Source organism: Scomber scombrus, chromosome 12 (genome assembly GCF_963691925.1).
Source record: "Scomber scombrus chromosome 12, fScoSco1.1, whole genome shotgun sequence".
NCBI lineage: Eukaryota > Metazoa > Chordata > Actinopteri > Scombriformes > Scombridae > Scomber > Scomber scombrus.
In genome coordinates this window covers 8,861,024-8,886,412 of record NC_084981.1, presented here as the reverse complement: position 1 = coordinate 8,886,412, position 25,389 = coordinate 8,861,024, and the positions used below count along the sequence as shown (strand labels likewise).

General features: G+C 41.9%; 2 protein-coding genes across 3 annotated transcripts in view; one reads left to right on the top strand and one right to left on the bottom strand.

Annotated features, from left to right (window-relative positions):
- zmp:0000000755 (phosphofurin acidic cluster sorting protein 2) overlaps positions 1–20,566 on the top strand; it is a 43,551-nt gene extending 22,985 nt beyond the window's left edge. Inside the window, exons 3-24 of the mRNA XM_062430260.1 lie at positions 2,542–2,631; positions 3,049–3,174; positions 4,952–5,114; positions 6,487–6,578; positions 6,745–6,825; positions 7,189–7,248; positions 8,647–8,798; positions 8,982–9,075; positions 10,136–10,219; positions 10,970–11,097; positions 11,275–11,407; positions 11,502–11,606; positions 11,816–11,922; positions 12,999–13,153; positions 13,250–13,360; positions 14,604–14,706; positions 17,373–17,415; positions 17,500–17,542; positions 17,806–17,944; positions 18,075–18,298; positions 18,529–18,642; positions 18,743–20,566. Coding sequence (XP_062286244.1) covers positions 2,542–2,631; positions 3,049–3,174; positions 4,952–5,114; positions 6,487–6,578; positions 6,745–6,825; positions 7,189–7,248; positions 8,647–8,798; positions 8,982–9,075; positions 10,136–10,219; positions 10,970–11,097; positions 11,275–11,407; positions 11,502–11,606; positions 11,816–11,922; positions 12,999–13,153; positions 13,250–13,360; positions 14,604–14,706; positions 17,373–17,415; positions 17,500–17,542; positions 17,806–17,944; positions 18,075–18,298; positions 18,529–18,642; positions 18,743–18,858 — 2,463 coding nt within the window. The 3' untranslated portion in view covers positions 18,859–20,566. The remainder of the gene's footprint in view (positions 1–2,541; positions 2,632–3,048; positions 3,175–4,951; positions 5,115–6,486; positions 6,579–6,744; positions 6,826–7,188; positions 7,249–8,646; positions 8,799–8,981; positions 9,076–10,135; positions 10,220–10,969; positions 11,098–11,274; positions 11,408–11,501; positions 11,607–11,815; positions 11,923–12,998; positions 13,154–13,249; positions 13,361–14,603; positions 14,707–17,372; positions 17,416–17,499; positions 17,543–17,805; positions 17,945–18,074; positions 18,299–18,528; positions 18,643–18,742) is intronic.
- A 1,242-nt stretch (positions 20,567–21,808) lies between these two features.
- Positions 21,809–24,774, bottom strand: mrpl2 (mitochondrial ribosomal protein L2). 2 transcript variants are annotated; one of them, XM_062430261.1, is made up of 8 exons: positions 24,705–24,774; positions 24,215–24,305; positions 23,451–23,613; positions 23,202–23,343; positions 22,996–23,111; positions 22,750–22,860; positions 22,239–22,312; positions 21,809–22,152 (listed from the first exon to the last, which is right to left on the bottom strand). In XM_062430261.1, exons 2-8 carry the CDS (start codon positions 24,284–24,286, stop codon positions 21,943–21,945), a joined length of 888 nt encoding a protein of 295 aa, XP_062286245.1. In that variant the 5' UTR covers positions 24,287–24,305; positions 24,705–24,774; the 3' UTR covers positions 21,809–21,942. The 2 variants fall into 2 exon arrangements, with proteins under 2 accessions (XP_062286245.1, XP_062286246.1); XM_062430262.1 differs by lacking the exon at positions 24,705–24,774 and adding an exon at positions 24,612–24,619 and having other exon boundaries at positions 24,215–24,307.
- Between the last annotated feature and the right edge of the window lie 615 nt (positions 24,775–25,389).

The window sequence follows — 25,389 nt, the reverse complement described above, 5'->3', positions numbered from 1 at the left end:
CCCCTGCTATATTTTCTGCACAGTCGTCCGCTACTACATGCGTATACACACGATTATGTATTTTGTGTCCTGTCTTTTTCTGGGTGCAGTTCCCTGGAGTTCTAGCCAGACATTGATGTCAGCTGGATTATGATAGGAAAGGCGTGCAATCCTCATTTCAGCGCAAGCCGCTGTCCAAAGCACTTCCATTTGCAGTACACTCGGATATGATCCAATTATTTGTGAGTGTGTGTGTGTGTTTGTGTGTGTGTGTGTGTGTGTGTGTGTGTGTGTGTGTGTGTGTGTGTGTGTGTGTGTGTGTGTGTGACTGGATCAGTGTGTGTCTGATGAAAGTAGAAGTCTCTGAACGCCTTTAAAACTTCTTTTAATACAATTGCACACAGAGTTTTTTGTCCTGACCCCAAATCACCTCCTGTCTTTGCTGCAAACAGGGGAGCCAATTTAGAGAATTTAAAGTAACCTTGAGAAGTTTTTTCGACTTGTTTTCCCACAGGCTCGTGGACTTTGGTAAAGCCGAGGGGTTGTAACATTCCCCCATCTGGCCCCAGAAAGACAGTAGAGAAGCTTGTAGCTGAGCAGAGAGTGCGAGAGAGAGAAAAAAAAAAAAGGAGGGAGGGGGGGCAAAGGACATTGAGTACAAGCTTTCCTTGCCAAGGCTCTGTATTGTTAATGCATGTCAGGCAGTTTGAGAGTGCTCGGCTTTTGTGCCTTGATTCATTGTACCAGCCACCGAGCATGAGAAAAGAGTGCATACAGTGCTTCTTTGTGGAGCTCAAGTTAGTGACAAGGTCAGACACAGACAGAGATTTACCCTCTTTTTTTCTCTTTAGATTACAAAAACAAGTGCTTCAGCTACTGTCGAGGTACCCACTGCATGTCCTTCTCATGAGCATAGTGAGCCATGATGCTGGGTAGAAAAATGCACATTACAGCCAGATACTTTAGTCTCATGTTTCCTTTAGTTCTTCAGACTTATTTTTTTTATATTTGTTGTATATTTTATTTAATCTGATCTGTCATTGCACCTGTCTATGTATATTTAGAACATATTCATTAAGAAGTGAGATGATGGCCAATGTAACTATATATCTACAATAAACATACAAAGGGTTATTGGACTGCTATCACAGGTTTATTTTATCACAGTAGCAATGTAGATCACACTTTCACACTTTCAGCTGTTCACTCAGTAGTTGTGACATAGAAGAAAAAGGTGCTGGAAGTGAAAGTTATACATGAAGACATCATATGCAACACTCCTTGACTTTTTTGTACTAGGCTGCCTCAAGGTGTGAATCTGCATAAATGTGTGAATGTGAAGCAGGCTGGTACTAAAATGAAGCTTGCCCACTTGGTCCCTGTTCTCTCAATAGATATAGGCTTAAGAAGCAACATAATATATGGGATTTGTGAGGATGGTTCTTTATTTCAAAGGGAGCGTATGGAATTTAAATGAGAGGTGAACGCTAATCTGGAAATTCAGCAAAATGATCGTTGCTATTGGTATTTAACGGTCGCACTACTCCTTCAACACATCCTTCTTGTGAAAGGAAACAGAAAACGTTTTACTAATATTACAGAAAAGGTTTTTTTGAGGAAGTTGATTTGAAAGAAGGTCAATGACATGAAGAATGCTGGAAGCTATCAGACCATCTGTTTGTGGAGGGGACATTGCTAACAGCAAACCTTTATCTAACTGACAATGCTAGCTTTGTCTTTTTTACATAAACTAATATACCATATGATACATACAATAAGCTGTTTAAGTTTGCTAACTTATGTCTCTTGTTAGCTTACTATGTGAAAACCAGTAATTTGTTAGCTTGCAAAATTAACAACAATATTTTGGCTAAAGGCGTATAGGCATATTTAAATTCATCTTTACTACAGTTCTAAGCTTATTTGTAAGAAAAATACATACATCTTTTAATCAGTTTTCTCTTTGCTTGTTGTCCTGATCTGAGGCTACGTTCACACTGTAAACCTTAGTCCCCAATTCTGATTTATTTATATCAGATTCCAGCGTGAACTGGTCATGGACCTGAACCGCCCCGCATGCACTAAATAACAATAACAAAGACATCACATTCAGCACGCTGTTGTACAGAAGTAAACATGGAGGCCACTGAAGTCAGTGTTTACGGTTTCATTTATAAGTGATATGTAGTGGAAGCCAGTTCTTGAGCAGATGATAATGAGGATGAGAAGAGCGAGCCAAGATTCACTTGGCGAATCTTGGCTCACACTACAGAATTGTGACGTTGAAGTTGTATGAATTCTGATAGTACTATTCACACTGAAAATCACACGTGAAAGTGGCCTAAATCAGAGTTGGAGAGAAAAGATTCCATGTGATTTTTTGCTGTTCACACTATTATGAAAAAAAACGGTGAAAAGGAAAAACAGATCTGAGTCACATGTGAGCAAAATAAATAAATAGATCAAATAAAATAACTATAGTGACTGCATATACAGTATGTGTCAATCTTGAAGGTCCATAATTTATATGTTTATATGAAATATCTGATTTTTGTCTTTCAGGGTTCTAAGCGTCTTCTGAGATCAAACGAGTACGTCCTCCCACCCAGCGGACTGATGGAGACGGATCTGGAGCTCACATTTTCACTACAGGCAAGCACTTTGTCATTATACCGTGAATTCTCACACTGATATGACAGTTACTTGACAGGCAGGATTGTGTGGAACACTTCATCCACACTACTGTCCGTTCTCTACTCCACTGGTGTCAGCTGCTCTTTTTCCCCAACTTAGTGAGAAGTTCAAAATATTCACGAATACTTAAACATGTGTATGTTTACAGTATTTTGTATGGATTAACTTAGGCTGTGGCTTTTTTGTTATTTTAGAAATCCTTGTTATGGGTGTTTATTTCAATTGTTGCACAAAAGTGAATAATTTGTGTTCTTATGAAGTAATGAAATCACATTTTTTTTAAATAAGCCTCCATGCGGGTTTTGATATCAAGGCTGATGAATAAACAATGTGGTCTGCATTGTTTATCTGACTTTATTTTCTGTTTATTTATAGTACCCCCATTTTCTGAAGAGGGACGCCAACAGACTGCAGATCATGCTGCAGAGGAGGAAACGCTACAAGAATCGAACCATCCTGGGTTACAAGACTTTGGCTGTGGGAGTTATCAATATGGCCGAGGTACTGCACGCTGCCTCCGGTGGGGCATTGCTTTCAATCATTTCATGTCATGTTTCATTGTGAGCTGTTTAATTTCTCTTGAGAAACATGTAATTTTGCACTGACAGTGATTGACACAGCTATTAGTGTCTATGTACCATGTCTCGCTTGCCAGAGAGAGAGCCTCACATAATTTTAGATGATTCATGCTCATCACACATACTGCTGTGTGAGATTATGGGCCATCTGGAGCTAGCTTCATATGCACTTTCCCTCAAAACAGTGCATTCAGCCATGCGATACATGAATAATGGACTAGGAGCTGATATATAATGCCCACTCTGGATCTTCATTAAATGCAGAGATCTACACCATTAAGATGTTTCGGCCTTCATCCGAGTCATTTAATGTTTGGTATCTGCTTATGTTTTGCTACACAAGTACGTGGGTGACATGCAAAGCAGATCCTGAGCCGGACATGCAGTTACATCACCCAAAGTGTCTCAGCTCACTTGTTTATTGATGTCAGTGGTGGATATCATAAATCATAAAATGAAACCGCATGCTGCTGTTAATTGTAACATTCTGTGCTGTGGGTCATTCACTTGCAATGTTGTGCAGAGCCGCTGTGTACCAGTGTTGTAATTGGGAACAGTGGGGGTTGGAGGAGGGTTTGAAATTGGGCTGTGTATAGCAGAAACAGGTCGATATTGAAAATGCCTTTCTCGGGATATAATCAGTGTTTGAGAGTGACTGAGACATATTGAATGCCAGATTTCACTTTGAAATGGACAAGCAAAGGTAACATTTCTGCTATTCTAATTACAGCATCTGATGCGCTGATGCTGTCCTCGCTCGGCCTAAGTTACTTTCCAGCAGTAGCCCCAGGACAGGAATCGACTGAAATCTGAAAACAAGACTAATGCATTACTGCTATTTAAAATACCACTCAAGTACTTTGCTGTTCTGTTGCTCCCTGCCATAAACTACCCACAGACGTCTATGAATAAAGCTAGATCGGCCATTATTGTATCCTGTTGGGTAATTACGCTGTCATCTGCTGTAGAGTAAACTCTCCCGTGCCCTCGTTCTGAATCTATCGGGGGCATTATGTGGGAGGGGAGTCACTTATTGGACTTTGCCCGGAGCATTCGAGTACACCCCTGCCAGTGTTAACCGAAATTAGCTTACTCCCTGTGTGGCAATTCATCAAACGAAATATCGAAAGCACCCCCCCCCCCCCCCAGATAGCGCTCAGAGTGAGAGCTCGTCCCTTGTCGTCTGATTCAGAACGGAACGGCGCGGGGCAACCGGGCGACGCGAGCAAATTGGCTCGGCTCAATTAGACACTTGCGACGGAAAAGCCACATTGTTCAAATTAAGATTCATGTTCATAGAGATTGCATAGCTGTCAGCTTGTAATCAGTCGGTAAATCTCTGCAAGTGTAAAGGAAGCCGTCTCAATCTCTGCTGGATCGGTTTCGGCTCAGTAAAGGGAGAGATAAAATTCTTTCATCCCAGTCATTGCCAGTCAGATGAAGAGATATTATTTGTGCTGTGCTGCTCCAACATGTCTCCTCTGAGTGATTGATAGATGCAGGGATTGTTCGGGATGTGAAGGCATCTCAGAGGAGCTGATACAATTCCTTGTATCGAGTCCTGCGCTCTATTTATTCAACATGAAGATAATATCATCAAACCAAACTGAAGCATCTTGTATAAACTGGTTCAGAGCCTATTTATTGAATGTCGTGTTATTTGAATGAAACGGCTTTAATGTTATTCCGCCTATGTCCAGGTGATGCAACACCCGACAGACGGAGGACAGATTTTGGGTCTCCATAGCAACGTGAAAGAGGCGCCAGTGCGTGTGGCGGAGATCAGCGTGTACTCGCTGTCCAGCCAACCCATCGACCACGAGGACGGTAGCGGACAGGCCGGCCAAAAGACCAAAACCTCAGGTGGGCACAGTCATCTCCAGTCCCCCCCTTCACGGGTCTGTTAGACGGGCCATGCTGCCCTCCCAAATCCTGTCTGTAATTTTAGCCTCCACCCCTGCAGCCAGCCCTCCCTGCTCAGGCCTCTCCCCTCCTTCCACATGGCTCCTATTTCTCAACCGAGGACAGAATCCCAGACCAGCCTATGTCCAAGGATATGTTATTCTCCTCAGCTATGGTTGTAATGTTGATTTGAGAGTTGAACAGATGTAGGGCCTATTACCTTACACCGCTCTAATTCTGGACAGGGGAAGGAGGGGGGGAGGGGGGTATCGGGGCCTGCTCGGACTCCACGCCTTCATCCCGCTATGCTGATCCCTCGCTGTTCTGGATGTTATTAAGGAGGCCGCTCAAACATAACAGATGAGCTCATGCACCAAGTATTAAACTTGTGTCACTGCGAGGGGAAAGAAAGATGTTTATCTTTCTGCTCTCTGCAGTGATCTTTAATAACATCCATCCCATCGAGGAACATAAAACAGGATGGGTCACAGACAAAAGGAAGTCTGAATTAGTTATTTAAATAAAAATTTAAAAAAGTAGATCTTCCTTCACCTGCCCTGTCAGCTGTCAAACATGCAGTTAAATCTGCCTCTACAGGAATGTGGCTGTTCAAGCCAATAAAATCTGCCATGAAATAAAAGAACAACAGTAAAACACTTCAACCGCCCAAACAGCATTAAAACTTAATCGGAAACGGGTCGCAAAACAAGCTCTACCAGCTCATTTGCATATAATAAGAGTTTCATTACATTTCATCAGGCAAATTTAGCATTTAATTATGTGCACAGAGGACGTTTTTGCATTACCATATATTTTCTTCATCATTCTTTTACCGAGTTGTCAAAACAAGCCGGGGCAGATGAGCAGAGCAGAATAGAAGAGGAAATGAAACAACTTTATCCAAACTAGATGGAAAATTGTGTTTTTGTTCATCATGACATTTGCGGAAAAATACACAACGTAAAAAAGCATAATTTCCATTATAATGGAATTATACTTTGCTGAATTCTAACTCTTGTGCCTTCTGTAGCAGTGCGACAGCAGTGCAAGCTTTCATATTGGATGCATGAATTCATTCAGAACAAATGACTTCCTATAGGCGTTCTTTTCTCCCACAAAAGATTGAGTGTGAGTTTTTCCCCACTAATGAGGCAGTGACCTTGTCTTTCTGCTCGCCTCCGAGGTCACAGCTGTCATGTAAACCCCTGTTTGTCTCAGTACTGGTGTGAAATTGAAGTTTCTGTGGAAAAAACTTTCCAGTTTGAATCATTACCAATGTGATGCTTAACACGCATCCTTGTATTTTGACATGTTTGTGGCTTTCTTATGACAGACCGCTCCCCAGACATGGATAACTATTCTGAGGAGGACGATGACAGCTACTCGTCAGAGCAGGAAGCCAGCGATGACGCAGTTCACGGCCAGGTCAGTGTCATAAAATAGTAATGTTGTTTGAGTGCAATTTAATAAATAAATAAAAAAAAGTTTATTCAAGTATAATATTATACTTTCTGGTGGAACTTCTGGGGCACTTTGATATTAACGCCTCAAATACTTCACCCACGCTGACACCACCTTCCCTGTATTTCAGGATCTTTATGATGAAGACGACGAGGTCAGGAAGCCCAAGAAAGCCCGGAGGAAAATGATCCGAACCACCTCAATGACCAGGGTTAGCTTCCGCCTCTTTCCGCCGCATATCATGGAGTTTTAATGCTCGCCAATCATTGACTCCGAGAATAACTCAAGACCTGCGCTTGCTGTCGTACAAGCTTTTAAGGGAAAAGCACACACTGTTCCATTTGTTCAAGCCATTAGGACGATGCGGATGAGCATGTAAATGAACACTGTGGGTTCACTGGACTGATTATAATGGTCTTTTACGTAGAGTGGCTGTGAATGAGTAATCCAGTGGACAGTTACTGGGAGAACTGATAAGCCCGAGCCCAGCTGTCATGCTTATTTAATCATAACAGTTATTCCCTTTTCCGCTGCTGTTTTTCTCTTAATTGCAATCTTCCTTTTTCTGTTCCAGCAACCTAACTTCAAGCAGAAGTTTGTGGCCTTGCTCAAGAGGTTCAAGGTAACAGATGAGGTGAGATGTGAAAAGAATAATTGCTTTGTTTTGATTGACAACCAATGTGAAATTTAGAGGGGCACGGCACAGGCTTCTCAATGCATCTGCCTGAGATTCCTCAGTCCTTTTGTTATAAAGTAAGTCAGATGTGAAACAAATCAGTTATTAAATTGCTCGGGGGCAAGAGGAAATAATCTCAGTATTGACGGTCTAAACAGCACATTGCTACATCACTGCTAATGTGTTCCTGACCGCAGCAGAATGGCCTGTAAAGAAAACACTATCGCAACAGAGGTACGGGCATCATTATGGTGCTCGGCTGCATTACCTCCGCACTCTTGGATGTATGATTCATACATTGCCATTAGCAGCAATTCATACACTGAATCCATTAACGGCCTTATTTTCCACCACTTAATCTAATGATAAATGTAGGCTCATATGCTCGTCCTATTTAGGTTTATGTTTTTCTCCCGCAAAGTCCTTGTGAATAGATGATTCTGTGGATTCTACATAATAGCATGTAATCAGGTCATCAGCAGGATGTCCACCATTTATGCGCAGTGAACGCCTAGATGTCCATTAATGCATAATTGGTGGCCATTATAATGATAATTATCACAGTTGAACTGTGAAATCTATAGGAATAATTCACACAGGCAGCACCTTGTTTCTCCTCTTCTCTTCCTTTTACTTACATCAGAAACAGTCCATAGATTAGGATCTATTTTTAACCACACAGGTTTACAGAATGATTGAAGCTTTGCTCTCTGTTTTTTACACATGCTTTTAGGTTTTTATATATAACTAAAATAATTGGGACCAAGGGACCTGTGTGAGAGATTTAACCTATGCTTACATGAGCCTCCCAGTCATCTGAGTTGTGCTTCTCTGGATCGTTCTGGAAGCTCCAGGTGGCCGAGATGATCTTTTATCACATTCCCTGTCTCTAATCCCCTTCCTTGTGGCTGGGTACTGTGCAGGGCTACAGCTCTATAAATACATAGCCAGGAGGAGGAGAGGGGACAGACTGTGTTTATCTGCTCCCTGCCAGCTCCTGCACTTATGGAGTGGCATTAATCACCTGATTAGTCCACAAGCCTGCCTGTGTGCAGTTCCTATGTACATCCCTACTGTGCAGCTGGCAGATCAAAGCTCAGCACCTTTAGCCTTCCTATGGCATTCACTTACCTTTTAATTGGCCTTCTTAGGACCAGGATAGGGATGTATTTATAGAGTCGATTCTTTCATTTTTACAGCTTTCAGTGTTCTCGTTCATTCTTTAAGCTCCATTAGCACACCTGTGAAAGTGATTAGCTAATGCACAGCGCCGGTCACTCCTCACACTTATTTAATCTGCGGTTGAATTACAAATCCCCATTTACGGCGTACTGATGTGTCTATCCTGTGCTACAGGTCCTGGATTCTGACCCGGTAGACCAGACCCAGGAGGTGGAGGAGGATCTGGACTTACTCTACGACAGTCTGGAGGTGTACAACCAGAGCGACAGCGGGCCAGAGATGGAGGACAACGAGAGTGTCCTGAGCACTCCTAAACCCAAACTCAAGTATGCCTGTTCTCACTGTTTTTCCTCAGAGGGAGGGGGAGGGGGGAGGGGGGGCGGGGGGTGTACAACATGCCATGTAAATAGGATAATATGTGACAGAAGAATTACTTGATATCCTCCTTTAAATTGAACAGCCCAGAAAACAAGTTTTTCTAAAGTTCTTATCTGTCTTTCTGTTTTCAGGCCGTTCTTTGAAGGCATGTCTCACTCCAGCTCCCAGACAGAGATTGGAAGCATACACAGCCAAAAAAGCCAGCAGAGAGAGCTGTCATGTCCTGTAAGTTGATCACCAGAAACTCTGTTAACAAACCGCTGTTTACCCATAAAGTTCTGCCTCTTGGTTTGCCGGAGAGAGCTTCGTTCTGTAAACAGTGTTACGTAAAAGAATTGCTTATGGGCAGCGTTTAAATGTCTGGAAGCCTTCAGCGATTAGAATGGTCCAGGGATTCCCAAGGACCTATGATACTACATGAGAGAAATGCAGGGCATGAGCGCAATGCAACCCCAGCAACTCCCGCCCCTACAGGATAGGATGGAAGTCCTGCAGTCCTTGCCCTCTTCACCCCTACAGCCATCTAGTATTTATAGGGACTGACACCAAATGACCCCTCCACCACCATCAACACACACACAGACAGACAGAAATATGCTCCCATGCTCAAGAGAGAAGATTGGATGGAGAAATCCCTGAACTCCTACTCAGAGATTTATGGCCCATTGGAAACAACAAGGGCAGAGAAAGAGGGAGAGAGACATGTCGAGTCTGATGGCGAGAGAGGGAGTGCTGTTTATAAATATCTGGGAATCCATTTTAGTCTGTAATAAAACAGCCCGGAGCATTTCAGACTGCTATACCCCTCCATTTTGCTCAATAAACGTCTCCAGTCCAACTTCATAAACACGTCTTGCAGGCGAAAAATGGAAAAGTCTTTGATCTGATATTGAAATGAATTAAACTAGACGTTAAAAGATGCACTTAAGCACTTACAGTCAAGTAAACTCGAGCACAGGAGCGTGCCAGTTATTCTTTTGGGGGGGTTTGTGTTAGTTGGCAGACGCACTGAAATGTATACAGGCTTTTCAGTCACCTCACTCTGAGATATTTATACTCGCCGGCTCCGCCACTGTCACCAAACTCGATTGTGCGGAGCCACCATTGTGAAACCGGTCAGTTTGCGTACACAGGAGTGGTCAGTTTTTGAGCAACAAAGCGAGCAGAGCACTCTAATTTGTAGCCGTGAGGTTTTTTTTCCCATTTACTGTATATTCACCAGAGAAGTGACCTCCGTGGTTTAAATGTTTTAAATAATGTGTATGTATGTGTGTTTACCTTGCAGACTGGAGACTTTCTGACTGTGGACAGATGTAAAGTGCAAGGCGCCCGTTATCAAGATGACAGCATTGCAGACACAACCATTGGGGTATGTTTTGTACCTTTTTAAAAAAAAGAAATCCCTTTCATGCCTCTATTTCTCAGATTCTTCTTTTCCACTCCTCCCTACCTGCGCCACTAGAATGTCCTTTCCTCTCATGGGTCTCAGTCGTTTTCCAAGAAAAAAGCAAAGAGCGAGGGAGTATGCAAGGGCAGGCAAAGAAAACAGCATAGTCATCCATTATGGATCTGTAGAGCAGACGAGGCAGCCCCCACGCTGGATAGGTCTTGACTGATGAGAATTGAAAAGAGGGGTGTTTGTGTTTGTTGCTGCCTGCGCGCTGTCAGGTCAGTCTAACCTTGTTCGTCTAACCTCAGCTCCCCCGCCGAGCACCGTGCAGGCCGCCTCAGCGCTCCGCTCCGCTAACCAAGTTCAAACTGAATATCTAAGCTGCTGAAACAGTGTTTCCCCAGCCACCTGCTAATAGACCGCAACTTTTTTTTTCTATCCTCTCCTGTCACGGTGGACTCTCATCATTATCTCCAATCTCTTAACAGCTAAGCTCAATTATTCACCAGGGCAGTACTTCTCCTCCTCCCCCTCCAGACCCTGTCTCAACTCTGCTTTCAGCTCTGACTGTGCACAAAACACAGTGAGAATGCAGAATGTACCTGAACCCACCAACAGAGAAGCCCGGTGGGGTTTGATGGAACATGACAGTGCCTGTGTTGTATGAGAAACATCAATATTGTCCTTAACATCCCCCTCGCTCTTTCCCCCCCCTTTTTTTTGGTCCAGGAGCCAGAGACTGACGACAGCGGGCCGGGGCCAGGCGAGGTCAGCACCTGGGACGTCAACACAGAACGGATAACCAGCACCGTTGGCAAGCTCTGCAAGACGGAGTCCCAGAACCACATGTCTCCCAGGTACGCTGCCGATCACTACAATCACATCTGCAAACCGGCACGCAAGATAGTTCTCATTATGTCAGGCTCTGTATCGAATGAACTTGTTTTTTATTTTTGTCTCGATTTGTAATTTGTTTTGCTCCTCGCTCCGGCGTTTGTGTATTTTGAGCACGTTGTGGTTCTTGTCCCCTTCAGTAAAGTGGAGAACAGGCTGCAGAGGCGTCCTCGCAGCACCTCCATGAAAGACCGACAGAACTCCAAGGCCCAGAGCGACAGGACCAGCAGCATGGAGAGCGAGTGCTCCCCAGACTCACGACTTATAGCGCAGGTAAACCTCTCCCAGATGCAATAGTTTTCAGTCCGGTTGAAGATTTGCTGGCTTGTGTCATTCTCAGACTCTGTGCTTCTGATTTGTCCCAAAGGTTCCCAGGAAATCCGTGTATGACCAGCTGAACCAGATCCTCATCTCTGATGAACGCTTACCAGAAAGCATCATCCTCATCAACACCATGGAGTGGCAAGGACAGGTGGATTCATCTCCTTACATATACAGTAGAAACACTCAGGGCACAGAGGATAGGGGCTTAATGTGTAGCTTTGCTTCAAAGCATTATTGTACACTCAGTAGCATGTTTTTTTTTTTTTCTGCTTTCTTTCGAGCCCGATCAGCCCCCCCCCGCGCCTCTTGTTTATCCATTTTACTCACCGTGTCCCTCTCATGTGTGTTTCTGTGCAGTATGTAGCCGAGTTGCTCCATGAACAGAGCCAGCCCATTGTGTCCACCTGCTCTGCTGCAGATGTTCAGGCTGCCTTCAACACCATCGTTACTCGCATCCAGAGATTGTGAGTCCCATCATGCATACATACACAACGCACCATCAAACAGTCCAGCTCATTATCTTGAAGTAGACCTCGCCAAAGACTGTATGTTTACCGTGGCTCGCTGCCAGAGAATTCCAGGATGCTATTGCTCACGCTGCCGCAGTGCTCTCTGTCTGTGAACCCATTCTATCAAAAAAATGTGCCTGTTTTTCCCTTGAAAAGCTGAAGTTCAGCCTTTCTTCTCTCGCTCTTGGATCCATCTGCTCAGCTGCTGTCTCCTCAGGAAGTCATGTCAGTGGGAGACCAGGCTGCCTCAGTCTGCTTTGCTGCTTCTCTTAAACCTGTTTTCTCTTTAATACAGCTGAACTGCAAGTTTTCCACTCTGTACACATCTGCTCCTCAGTCAACCTGTTTACTCCAGCTGGGGCTGTGTCATGTACATCCATACACATGTCTGACGTTAACATGATCGCTCAGTGTCACTGCCTCAGCAGATGTTGTCAGCGAGAGTAAACAGAGCCATCAAACCTGCAGATGCTGTCAGATAGTATAATGTCACTTAATGAACCTTTAATGTCTGATATTTTGTAGAGTTAGCTATGAAGTGAAACAGTCCTTAAAACGGTTTAAAACAGCATCAGATTCCTTTAAGCCCTTAAAATGTGTTTACTTTAAAAAAAAAAAAAAACAGCTGTTAAGGCTTTAATACCTTTTTTGATGTCATGTTTGTTGTGAGAAACTGATTACACAGTGACTGTTGTCTTATATTCACGCCCATTGTAATGGTTAAATTGGACTTGATGTTTGTCATTATAAGATTAGGATCTTAAAGCTGTTTCAATATTAGGTTTAACTTGATAAAAGACTTGCACATACATGCAACTTCCTGGTATGACAAAGTATAACATGACATAATCTGGCTCTCAAACAAGGTAAGACCAGTTTCAAACCAGGAAAAACCCCGTTATGAGATATAAATCTTTCTCTCATACTGATCATTTCTCCCACACACTCTCTCCGACACACATTTCTCACGATTTGGATCTCTCTCTCTTTTTTTTCTTAATTCTCTTCATTAATTCTCTTAACCCTTGCAGCTGTAACTGCAACGCACAGACACCACCGACCATGAAGGTGGCGGTGGCAGGAGACCAGAGTTACCTCAGCACCATCCTGAGGTTCTTTGTGGAGCAGCTGGCCAACAAAACACCTGACTGGCTCAGTTACATACGCTTCCTGGTCATCCCTATAGGCAAGTCAACAAGGATTAGTACTGAATATACAGCAAATATTGGCTACATAAGTTCAGTGTTATTTTATACACATTTTCTTCTCGGCTCATGCACAGGCTCTCATCCCCTGGCCAAGTACGTGGCCTCCTTTGACAGCAGGTTCAACAGCATCTTTATGGACACTGCATGGAGGGAGCTGTTCTGCAGGACGGAACGGCCCGCCTCAGGTATGATGGAGCTTATGCTCCGCAGCTCTGCTATCGGGCTACAAAGCAAGCCTGCGTGTCTAATGTTCAGCCAAGTTGAAAGGAAAAGAAATGGGGTCAGAGCATGGGTCAGGAGCTGATGGATGGAAAGAAGAGGGTTTTTTTCTCCCAATTGCAGAAGACAGCTACAGCCTGCTTTGGCATAGGGAATGTCTCTGCATTATGGTACTATTCCTTTACCCTGTAAACCACCAGGTTTAGATATTTATCACAAATGTTTAAAAAAAAAAAAATTGTCTTTGTGTTTTTTCTCTTCTATATATTTTTAGCTTAGCATAGGCATGTTTAAGCTTTAAACTTAACTTCCAATATAGTTTTCTATTTGCAACCAATCAATTAAATATGACTAAAACAAGTGAATGCAAGTAGCTAAAAAGGAGATGTTTCCATTAGCAAGATTTGGTTTATTTAAGGACTGTTATGTTATTATAGAATTAAAGCTCTATTGTGATGTGAATTTTCTTTTGCCCCTGCATGCATTTTGTAAGTCTTTTCAATTGTAGGCTCACACACATCCACGTTTAAGCTTCTGCTTCCATCCATCTTCTCAATTCTCACTTGTTCTGCCCAAACAAGCCCGATAATCCTCAGCCATCCCCATTTATTAATTCACTGAATTCCCTCCCTATAGGTGAGAGTGAGTCAGTCTCACATAACACCAAAATTAATCATCTCAAAAGGGATTGCAAGGAAATGTAAAAAATAAAGAAAAAATAACTGGATCTTCCATCTTTTTCTCATCAACTCTTTTTTTCCTCCTTTCACATCAGCTGGGAGTGCTGAGGAAAGTATTTAGTTAGGAATGGAAGTGAGCGCTCGCTTTCAAAAGGAGAATTAATTTAAAATGCAGAGAAGCGTTAGGTCAAAATAAATTGTAAAATCAGCCTGTTTCCACCTTCGTCGTGTTGCAAGTTGCCAAAAGTGAATTCCAGACTACATGTGGCCCACAGCGCTTGTGTTTGACACACAATTTATTTTGTATGTCGTATGGCCGACTTCACCCATGTATTAATGACATTTTTACACTTGACAACCCCATCTCCTTAATTCACTGAAATACAAATGATGAAAGTGTTCTGTGTGTGCGTGTGTGTGTGTTTGTGTGTGTTACTGTGTACGTATGAAAATTGATTTCATTTTCTTGCAGCTTGTTAGTCAGACATGTAACACACTGTGAACCGCTCTGTCTCTGCACTCCCTGCAGATAACATAGATGTAGCAGGACGGGTTGTTCAGTATCTGGCCGGTGCCAACGTGTCCCACCAGTTCCCCATCTCAGAAGCCATGCTCACCTACAAACAGAAGAGGTAAAGTCACACGCACAATCACGCACTGCTTATATTTATATTTGGATGTGCGTGCATGTATGTTTTTGTGCTTTTTTCCGTGCTTTAAGCATCTAAGCATGTCCGTGTTGGAATGATTTCTAACTTGTAGGATTGATATTAATGTTTCTCTGTTTTCTCTCATTAAATATAAATCATAGAACAAACATCTACAGTTGATCAGTCCATCATCAGAACAGCGGTTTAAGTGCATGAGGAATATATTCAAATGCATATGCATGCAAACACATACGTGAATGTGAACATACACACATAAAGCCACTGTGATGTGTGATGATAATAATCCTCAATCATCAGATGCTGCCATCGTTCTATTGTGGCATAATTGAGTGGAGCAGGTTCAGGCTCATTCCAAGTTCAAAGATTGAAAGAAAAAAAAAAAAAGTTGAGGGCTGATGATTAAGACCGACAGACCACTTCTTCTACCCAGTCGCATGCAAAACCGTACACGCACCCTACAGAGAACGTGTTGCATTCTGTGTGAGCGTTTGCTTGTTTTCTTCCTGAGGTTTGACCAATCCCTTCCCCTCTATGTAAGAGTGGCTTCCCTTATTGGTCAGAAGGTTCTAAATATAACACGTAGTTTAACACTGTTGCATTCCTTCTTCCTCCCCCCTTTTCCCCCCTTTGATTTGCATTCAAGGAAAAGAAGTTTGTATTTTGATTTTTACATCAGGTATCTAATTCAACTCTTTGTTTTGTTTTGCCCTCCTTTTATTTAATCTCTTTCTCTCTCTCTCTCCACCATTTGGCTTGAGCTCCTTGCTGTGTCCTAACATTTCCCTTTTCACACTCGATACTCACTGTAGCATCACTTTGCACTCCGTCCTGACTTGTCTCTTTTGGGTTTTTTTTTTTTGGTGTGACTTTGATTCTTACTCTGTCCTCTGTGTTGTTGCTGTGAAAGATTTGCCTAACAACCTTCAAAACAACCCCCAGATATTCACAAAGTGGAGCGAAGCCTCGGGTTTCCTGGCTCACACATACAGCAGTTCGTGTGTCCTCACCGCTTTTTAAAGGAATCGAGGTTGTTTGGCGTCAATCCCAAGCAAACCAATAAAAGTTTTGTTACAGATTTTATGGTTACTTAAAGGGTATCAACCCAAATCCCAGGATATGTATCAGTTTACCATCATGAGTGGCTATATAAACACAAACTTTCATTACTTATCATTGAAAACATCCCAATTGTGGAGCCAAAACACTGTCCAATATACATTTAGCTTATCTCTACTTCCAGATTAAAATAAGGACTGTGTGAGAAGTCTGATCTGATCTCCCCGTGGTGTGTTTTGTTCCGTGGTTTTGTTGTGTTGCAATATATATATGGGTCAATGACGTATAAGGATTTGCAACAACTCAATTGTAGAATAATAAAAAACAAGCATATCTAATGCAGTAGTTCAAACATTCAGAATGTTGTGTAACTGAAGATCCATATTATACATTTGAAATTAAGTGATTTTAGTGGGGGTTTTTCAAGATTAATTGGCACTGGCCTTAAAAAGAGTCATGTGGTGCGACCATGATTCATCTTGAAATAAATCAATTTACTTAACATGCTTCACATCTTTTTTTACAAGTTTTCAGTAATATAAAGTGTTTGGAAACAATTTGAATTTTTTTTAAATGTTTGTAAATGATGATCTTTTATTTAGATAAGATATTTCAAGATGAATCATGGTCGCACCAAATGACTTTTTTTTCAGGCCAGTGCCAATTAATCTTGAAAAAACCCCACTAAAATCACTTTCAAATTGTAATATGAATTGTCAGGTACACAACATTCTGAATGTTTGAACTACTGCATTAAATATGCTTTTTTTTATTCTAAAATTGAGTTGTTGAAAATCCTTATACGTCATTGACCCATATATACTGTCACAGAGACTACATAATACAGTCTGGATGGAGTCCAAGGTGGTAAGATTGATGTGGATTGCGGTCTTGTTTCTGCACTGACACTAGAGCCAGGAGCGTTTTCTTGAGCCTTCTGTTGATTTTGGTGGGTGCATGTTATTTTGCAGAAAGACTGGGAGAATAGCAGCGGCTGGTTTAGTTAGCTGCACTGTTGGCTTTAATGCATGTTAGAGGACAAATCTGAGCTCTGGATGCATTTTCACCTTTTTTTAAAATCCATCGTCGTGGCATTTGTTCATACTAAACCTCATTTGACCGCGACCTGCCTCTTCTTGTATATTTTTATTGGCATGTATTGCTCAAGCAGTGACGTTGCTCATCACTTCAGAGTAGAAGTCACTCCCGATCAGCTAAACTGAGTGTAAAGTAGCCACAAACTATGCCTTTTAATCTCCTGTATACAAGCAGTTCTCTTAATCCCATCAACTATCTAGTTTTGGTTGTAAGGAGCGGTCCTCCTCATCCATCTCATTGTAACGTGACCCCCCCCCCCCCCCTCCTCCCCTTCCGAGATGACCCCCCCATTCCACCTAAGCCAGTCATGTGCCATTTCTTATGCGATGGGACATGGTGAAGGCTACGCCAAAGCCATCCTCCCCCCCTCAAAAGGACCATTGAGTGTTCATGTGCACCTCTGGAGTGTTTTTGAAGTGTTAAAACTCACCTCGGTCCACACTCACAGCTCTCTTTACTCTCTCTGTTCACAGCCCCGACGAGGACTCCTGTCAGAAATTTGTGCCATTTATTGGGGTAAGAAGTTTCTATTCATAGATAAGATTATAAACTTGTTGTTTTAAATTTAATTTTAAACTGAAACCTTTGTTGTTCTTGCAGGTTGTGAAAGTTGGGATTGTGGAGCAAAGCCTATCAAACTCAGGTAAGACTTTTTAAAAAAAATTTAAAGGTGTGGTAATATACTGTAATATAAGCCTCTAATACCTCACAGTGTGATGTAATCTATAAATACAAGCTTTATGCGCCATCTTCAATACAGAAAGAAGCATGTGAGGAGGAAAGAAGAATTTAATTTATTTAAAAAAAGAGAAAAGTATACTGATTTACCTAATTAATGTGATATAATTGATGTATTTTACTCTGAAGCCTTGTCCATAAGATTAATTATTTCCCCTCAATTTGCAGTGGACTCAGATGATGCAATGGGGGTCAACACAAGCATCCTGTCATCTCCAACGCCCCCATCGGCTGGCCCGTATGGGAAAGAGATAGGGGGCACCCCACCGCAGTCTCCCTCTGTGTCCACCGCCCTCTCTGGAGCTGGGTATGTAACAGAAATTAACTGGATTGTTGAAGGATAATCACAGCAGCATTTACTGTGAGCTGTGTTTTAGCTGCGAGGTTTCTCTGCAGTGTTTCTGACTTTCTTTTTTTTTTGTTTCCCCCTTTTGTAGTTCTCCGTGTTCAGGAAGTGAAGTGATGGGGCTCCAGGTGGATTACTGGACGTGGCAAGGCCCAGAGAAGAAGAAAGAGGGAGAGAAGAGGGACGTGGGACTGAAGAACACCCTGAAGAGTAACTTCCGTTCACTTCAAGTCAGCCGCCTGCCCTGCGGAGGAGAGCTCACCCCTCCACCCAGCATGGCCATGACAGTAGTCACCAAGGAGAAGAACAAGAAAGGTACCCTCGGGGGGGAACATGACGAGCACACATGCTTTATATTTTTAAAAGAAACAGTCACAGTGCATGGTGAGGTGGAAAATGTCTGGTGCTTAGCTGGAGGGGATTTGTCATATTTTTTACTCTTTCTTCAGTGTTAATGCTCTGAAAGCCTGAAGAACTGTACAAAAAATGAAAGGAAAAGAAGTTTAGAAAATAAGTCAGCTCACTCTCTGCCTTTTCTTCAACAGTGATTTTTCTCAGCAAGAAGCCCAAGGAGAAAGAGCTGGACTCTAAGAGCCAAGTGATCGACGGCATCAGCCGGTTGATCTGCACAGCCAAGCACCAGCACACGATGCTGAGAGGTAAGGCCAAACCACGCTCAGGCACTGTCCTCACAGCTGAAACTGTGCTGCCCCCTGGTGTTCATGTCAGCTCTCTCCTCCCTTTTTTTTTTGTCTCCAGTCACTATCGACGGAGTGGAGTGGAACGATGTCAAGTTTTTCCAGCTCGCTGCCCAGTGGCCAACACATGTCAAGCACTTCCCGGTGGGAATCTTTGGTTACACTAAGCCCGTGTGACCCCGGCCACCATCCTCTCACCACCAACCGGACTCTCCGCTGCACTTGTCTCACCGAGAGGCTACAGAGAATTAGAGGAAAAGCCAAACGGGCACCCTCCACCCCCTTCTGCACCCCCACACCCCTCGGCAGTAATAGTTTTCCTGTGGAAATCTTACTGAGTCACAACCAAGTGTTCAATACACACATTTCATGTTGTCAATTTGATGTTTTTTGATGTTGATGTTGGGTGGTGGTGTTGTTTTTTTTACACACTACAAAAAGAACAAGTACTATTTTGTAAGATTTGTGCTACCGCCTCGGAGGTATTTTGAGGTTTTTGACAATTTGCCACATTTCGATAATGGCAGCTGTGTTTGCACTTTGTTTTTGTTAACATTTATTATTTCTGTGAAATCCTACATTTATTGTTACTATATAGACAATGGAGGAGTGTGATGGTGATGTGCAGTGGCGTGTGTGAGATTGTTTGAGACCGTGTTTGTGTTTGTTGTTGAAAGTTGGAATATTGCTGTGAATCTAGACGGAAACCTTCTCTTCTAAACTCAGCGCTAAGTTTTCTTACTCGTCCCTTTACTTTCTCGGAAAGGTAAATTTTTATAGCGGAGAACGTAAAAGTTCTTTTTTTCCTCGTTGCTTTGAAGCACGCTGTGCACCGAAAGCAAATTAAAAAAGACAAAAAAAAAAAACAACACAAGTAAGGTATTTTTGAAGGTAGCTATAATGAATGTAGCTATGACACATTTGTAAGGAGTTCATCCAATCAGTTCATTCATTGTAAGTGCTGAAGATTTTATATTGACGTTAATGTACAGACCTGTACAGTAACAACCATTTAGAAGCAGGGTTAACATGACACAAAACATTTTTCAACTCCCAGCAGCTGAATGCCAAATTTTTGTGTTATTGTTTCAAGGCCCTGATTTGTTTTTCACTACTCCTCTCCCCTCTCCCCCCCGTTCCCCAGCTATAGTCTCCACCTGTGGTGTAATTAGGTCTTCTGGGAGTCATTTCAGATTTTAACAGCATTCGTTGTGCGTTCAACTTTGATTCACCAGGCTTATCTGTTAGGACGGCTCACAGACCTGAAGTTACCTAGCAAATTCTGAATCGCTCCAGATGTGCAGTGATGTGCCAAAGTCAAGTTTGTTTTACAGTCTAACCACCAGAGCTCTTGGCTTGGCCAAACTTCATAGTATGTTGAGCTATAACCTGAAATCATACATATAATGTATTTGTGGTCCCTGTGGAGATCAGTATTAAGATTACTGAACTGTTCATTTTGGGAAAGAAATATGAAAAACTATTTACTATTGCTCTATATTTGGCCAAATCTGAACACATGAAGCATTTATAGTAGGTGTGCACATTCTACTAAAGCAATTACCGTTGTGACCTTTTTAATACAGCTTCACTGTGGCTGGACATGCAAGTAAAACCCAACCTAGAATATTACTGACAAGTTTGTCATTCAGTATTGTGTAGGCCTGCTATGGCAAAAGAAAGAATGAGTTGGTCTGACTTGAAACATGCTTTGAGATCCGTATGGAGTGAAATGCAAGTATTGAATAGTTTTTAAAATATGATGAAAAGTGTATGAAGTCTTGCCAGATGTCCAAGTCACTGCCTATGTGTGTCTGTGTAGGTGTGCTATATGTTTGATGGTACTCCCTGAATAGTGTTACGTGAAACTTTTGCAATAGGAAACCTTTGGACAAAGGGCCTTCTGTATGAGTTTGTTGTTGCTTTTTATAAAGTGAAGACTTACAAGCTTTGATAGGCTGGCTTTTTTTTTTTTAGTATTGTATATAAATATATACAAGATGTATTAGTGTGAATTGCAAATCCCCCTTCCACTAAATTGAAAGCACAAATAGCTTACTTTTATTTCTTGACATAAAATGCCAAATATATTTCCAGAACTCGAGAACTATGAAGTCGACTTGTACAATGCAAACACTATTAGGTTGTTATGTAATTTCTCAGACATTTCCCTCACTTTTATAATGCACTTTCATGTGGTTTTATACACATTTTAGCTCAAATTGGGACACAGTTTGGTTTTTTGAGGTGAAGTGTTTAAGAGGTGTTATTTTTGAAATGTAAACCACTACCTATAGATAAGAGAAGGCCGTTTCTTTTCTTTTTTTTTTTCTTTTCTTAAATAGTTTTGAAAATGACCCTTTTTCATGGGGGTGTTGAGTTTATGTTGATGGGTTCAAACGCCCTCTGAGGTCTGAATAAAACCTTCATGGCTGTCTGTTACTTAATGTTTTGCCACTTGATGTTGAAGAGCTTATTTTGCAGCTACCACCGTATGTGTCTGCCTGTGACTAAACAGTCCAACTTTGCTGTCTCCTGCTTTTTGAGAGTGTTCACTATCTTCTCTTAGCTGGGAGACCAACTGGCCCTTACTTACTAATAACCCGGGGCTGTGAAGGGTTAGCCAGGGCAGAGTTGTTTGAGGGAAATTTGTCATGTGTTAGCCTTTTAAAAACTAAACGGGCATAATGTCAAGTGTATTTCAATGTGTTTGACCTCAAGTTTTTGTTTGTTTTTTTCTTTTGCCCTAAATCTAGAGGTAGCATGGGGGTGTTAAACAAGGCTGGATCAATGAGCAGGCATGCTCCCTTTATGTCACCATTTTCTTAAATTAGAAATTGAGCACTGCAAAGAAAAAAACTAACTTTAACATCACTGTTAATGGTCAAACTACACAAATGACTACATGCCATCTCATTGCTCCTGTTACTTGAAATGCCACCCAGTGTCTTTGCACAAACCCTATTTTAAAAGACATGACAGTATTTTTAAATTTACCACTAAAAAAAATATGGGTTACTCTGCATGTTTTACTATAGATGTAAATATGTTTTGGATTTTTATATTGTTTTGTTTCTTTCCATGCTCTCACAAGCAGTTGTGTTTAATAAAATTTTTAATCTTCTGTACAAACAGCATGTCTTTATTCATCTTTTCTTCGCTGAACATTAGATTCACTGTGACTTCATTGTGAAGAGCAAAATAATAATACAAGACGATTAGAAGCAACAATTTCAGTCCAAAAACATTTCCAGACTTGTGTTATTTAGCTGCTATTGAGGGCATGTTTACGTAACTCTTCATAGGAGGTAGTGGTTTAATCTTGCGTCCTGCCCAGCCTCCTTTCCTCTGCCACAAGCCGCTCGAGGGGCGAACGCCAAACCAACGATTACGACCTGCTTTGCCGATTACCTCTTTATTATGATCGACGTTGGATACACGTCCCACTGTTACAATGCAGGTCTCCAGTACCTGTGTGTGTAAAGAAGACAACATTCATGTCAGATCTGAGCACAGTCTAAACATGACAGGTGGAATGTTAATCCAGGTAACCTCACCTGCACCTGCCGCTTTGAAGGAAGCTGAACGATCGCTGTTCCGTTCACTTTACGCAGCAAAATGCCACTCGTGCCTGAAAACAAAAAGAAACACAACAGTCAGTTTGGTAATTATTACAAATAAGACTTCATATATTAATTTTTTTCCCCAAATTACGGTTGCACAAGATGAGAATAAACTATAAGAAGTCCAAAGGAAACACTATAGCAGAGACGGTTATTAATAGAGAATAATGTAAAAATGTGCATCAGTCCATGCAATAAATGTGATAACTGGTCAATTGTTTCAGTCATCAAGACAAAATGTGTTCTGGTTCAAGCTTTTAGTGTGATGTGCTGCTGTTGCTGTTTTAGATTATTGTCAATTGATTATCTTTGTTTTTTTTGGACTGCTGCTCTGACAATACAAGCAATTCAATGTCATCACCTTGGCAACAATTGTCAAAACATAATCAAAATCATCTGCAGTTACAGTTACAGGTTTTATTAAATAAAAAACAGTAAACAGTACCTGCAGCACGGATGTACTCTGATCCCTTCCCCGGTTGTATCTCCAGATTGTTCACCAGTGTTCCCACAGGAAGAGCTCCCAGCGGGTAAGCATCGCCTTCGTTGGCTGAGACTGCAAAGTAAAACAAAAGCACATAATTGTGGTTTTAGTCCCGTAATTTCCTAATGGGAATGGTCGGCTCCAGAGTTTTTGGAACTTGCGATATAAAATGACTGAAGTACTCGAATCAGGCCGTGCATCCTGTACCTGCCATGCGCCCGATAACTCCAGATGTTTTAATGATGTCTCCAGCCTGCATGTTCTCTGTTGCGATGATCCATCTCTTCCGGGAGCCTCCAGCCACCAGAGCAATGTCAGCGGACCTGTACAGACAAACACATCAGGAGGATCAACTGTATGTTCATTATCATTATTAGATATGGTAAATAAAGTGTGGCAGAGGCTTATCTCACCTGCACGGGTCGTATCGCACTTCGACAACCTTCTCGTCAAAGGGCTTTGCCTCTCTTTCTTCCTCATAGCGAAGTCGCTGGAAGTCTACCCACCGGTACCTTCGTTTGTGGCCGCCGCCGATGCCGTGAGTCCGTATCTTTCCTGTACGGAAGAAAAACAGATGAGCGACTTTGTTCGCTCGGCTCTAATCGGAACAAGTACGGCAGCTGGCACTTCCCTTCTTCTGCTACAATGACCACACTCTTTACCTGTGAAATCTCGGCCTCCTGTCTTTTTCATTCCTATTGGTTTGACGGTGTACTTCTCCTTCTGCTTCCACAGAGTCTTGTTCTGCTCCAGAGAGGCCGTGGTGAGGAAACCTCTACACTGTTCCACACATGTCTGAGCTCCCAGCTTGGTCTGTGCTACTGCCTGTCAACACAAACACACACTGTTATGGGTTAAGGGTTAAGGGAAACATAAATAATTATATTAAGTGGCTGATATTTAGTGTTTTTTCACCACTTAAATGTATAACAGTGTTAGGCATGGTAGTAAAAGTCTCAACACTATTTAAATATACTTTTAGATTTGTGAAGCCTTTATATTAAATGTGAAAAAGGGTGATTTCACTGTTTTTTTCTGGCCTTTCTATTTTCATAAGCAAAATAAAGGTTTCACAAATGCAAAAGTGGGTTTGACTGAGTCTCTGGAGTCTCCTTGTTAATTTAGTCTAGACTTGACAAGTTTTAGTATAGTGGGTTTTGATCTGGACCTGGTCTAATGTCACCTGGAGTGAGAAATAGCAGTGAAATCACCCTTTTTTCTGTTTTCATAAGTAAAATAAAGGTTAAGGCTTTTGCTATGATGCCCAACACTTTTCCACAAGTGTAAGTGGTGCAAAAACAGACAATCCAAATCTAAATATCATTATAATATATACTATGTTTCCTTTGACTGAGAATCAGGAACTGTTAAGTGTATGTGATGTGTGATTTTCAGCTGTCTGGTGTGTCTGACAGCTGGTGTTTACCTGAGAGGACAGCAGGGCAGGCTGGGAGACAGTCAAGGAGCGCAGGGCTCGAGTTAAACACCACACCGCCATCACGATCCTCCTGACAGACCTGAGGAGCAGAGGAGAGCCAGATAGGTGTTAAGCAGCTTTAATATTTACAATACAAAATCTGAAACATTCTCCTGTTTTAATCTCGCTACAGCTCAACAAACAGAGTCCAGCTGATCACTGTAAGTCAACAAAATGACACCATTATGTGTGTATTGTGTTATTCTGGCAGTGTCAGTAGTGTCTACACTGTTATTAGAACTTCATAGGAACCTTTATGACATGCTACGCTAACAGGAGCGACCGCTAATTTAGCATGTAGCTATCAGACTAATGTTTAAAGCAGCTGAATAACAGGTCTAGCCTTTTCTTTGGTGATTTAATAGAAGAGGCCGAGCTGTATATGAATAATGTAACTGTCTTCAAATGTAACGCAGTGTAATAATAACATGAAACCGACCTTTCTTTGGTGATTTATTTCATCACAATCCTCTCACCAGCGTCCTTCACACTCCTGCACGCTGCGACGCGCGCTGATGACGTCATATCAAACCAAGGCGCGTTTAAAATTGTATTTTTTTTTTTCTTGTTTATTCTGTTTCTTTTGGTCATTCGAGTATTGGGAAAACTAAAAACGAGTGGTTATTTGATTTTCGTTTTAAAATACAAAAGATGAAAGGACTGCTTTATTTTTCCTGGTCAAAAAAGGATTCCGTTTTCTCATATTCAGATGCCTTTATAGACCAGATGCCTTTATCAAAGCAAGAGAGCAATAAAGATCAATAAGAAAAGATTTTTTTAAATCCTGTCCATATTTCAGGATCAATAACTTCTCTCAGGAGACATAAGTACTCAGGAGAAATAAGTTCTCCCAGGAGACATAATTTCTCTCAGGAGACAAATTCTTTCAGGAGAAATTAGTTCTCCAAGGCGAACAAAGTTCTCCCAGGAGACATGAGTTCTGCCAGGAGACATACGTTCTCGTTCTCCCAGGAGACATAAATTCTCCCAGGAGACATAACTTCTCCCAGGAGACATAACTTCTCTCAGGAGACAAACTGTCAGGACTCAGGAGACATAACTTCTCTCAGGAGACAAACTGTCAGGAGACATAAGTTCTCTCAGGAGACATAACTTCTCTCAGG

What these genes read in the sequence shown, in the direction of transcription:
- mrpl2 (XM_062430261.1), bottom strand. Translation starts at nt 24,286, where the DNA reads ATGGCGGTGTGGTGTTTAACTCGAGCCCTGCGCTCCTTGACTGTCTCC. An exon ending in GTGCGATACGACCCGTGCAG is followed by an intron (nt 23,112 to 23,201) that starts GTGAGATAAGCC and finishes TTGTCTGTACAG; the next exon opens with GTCCGCTGACATTGCTCTGG. An exon ending in AGTTATCGGGCGCATGGCAG is followed by an intron (nt 22,861 to 22,995) that starts GTACAGGATGCA and finishes TTTACTTTGCAG; the next exon opens with TCTCAGCCAACGAAGGCGAT.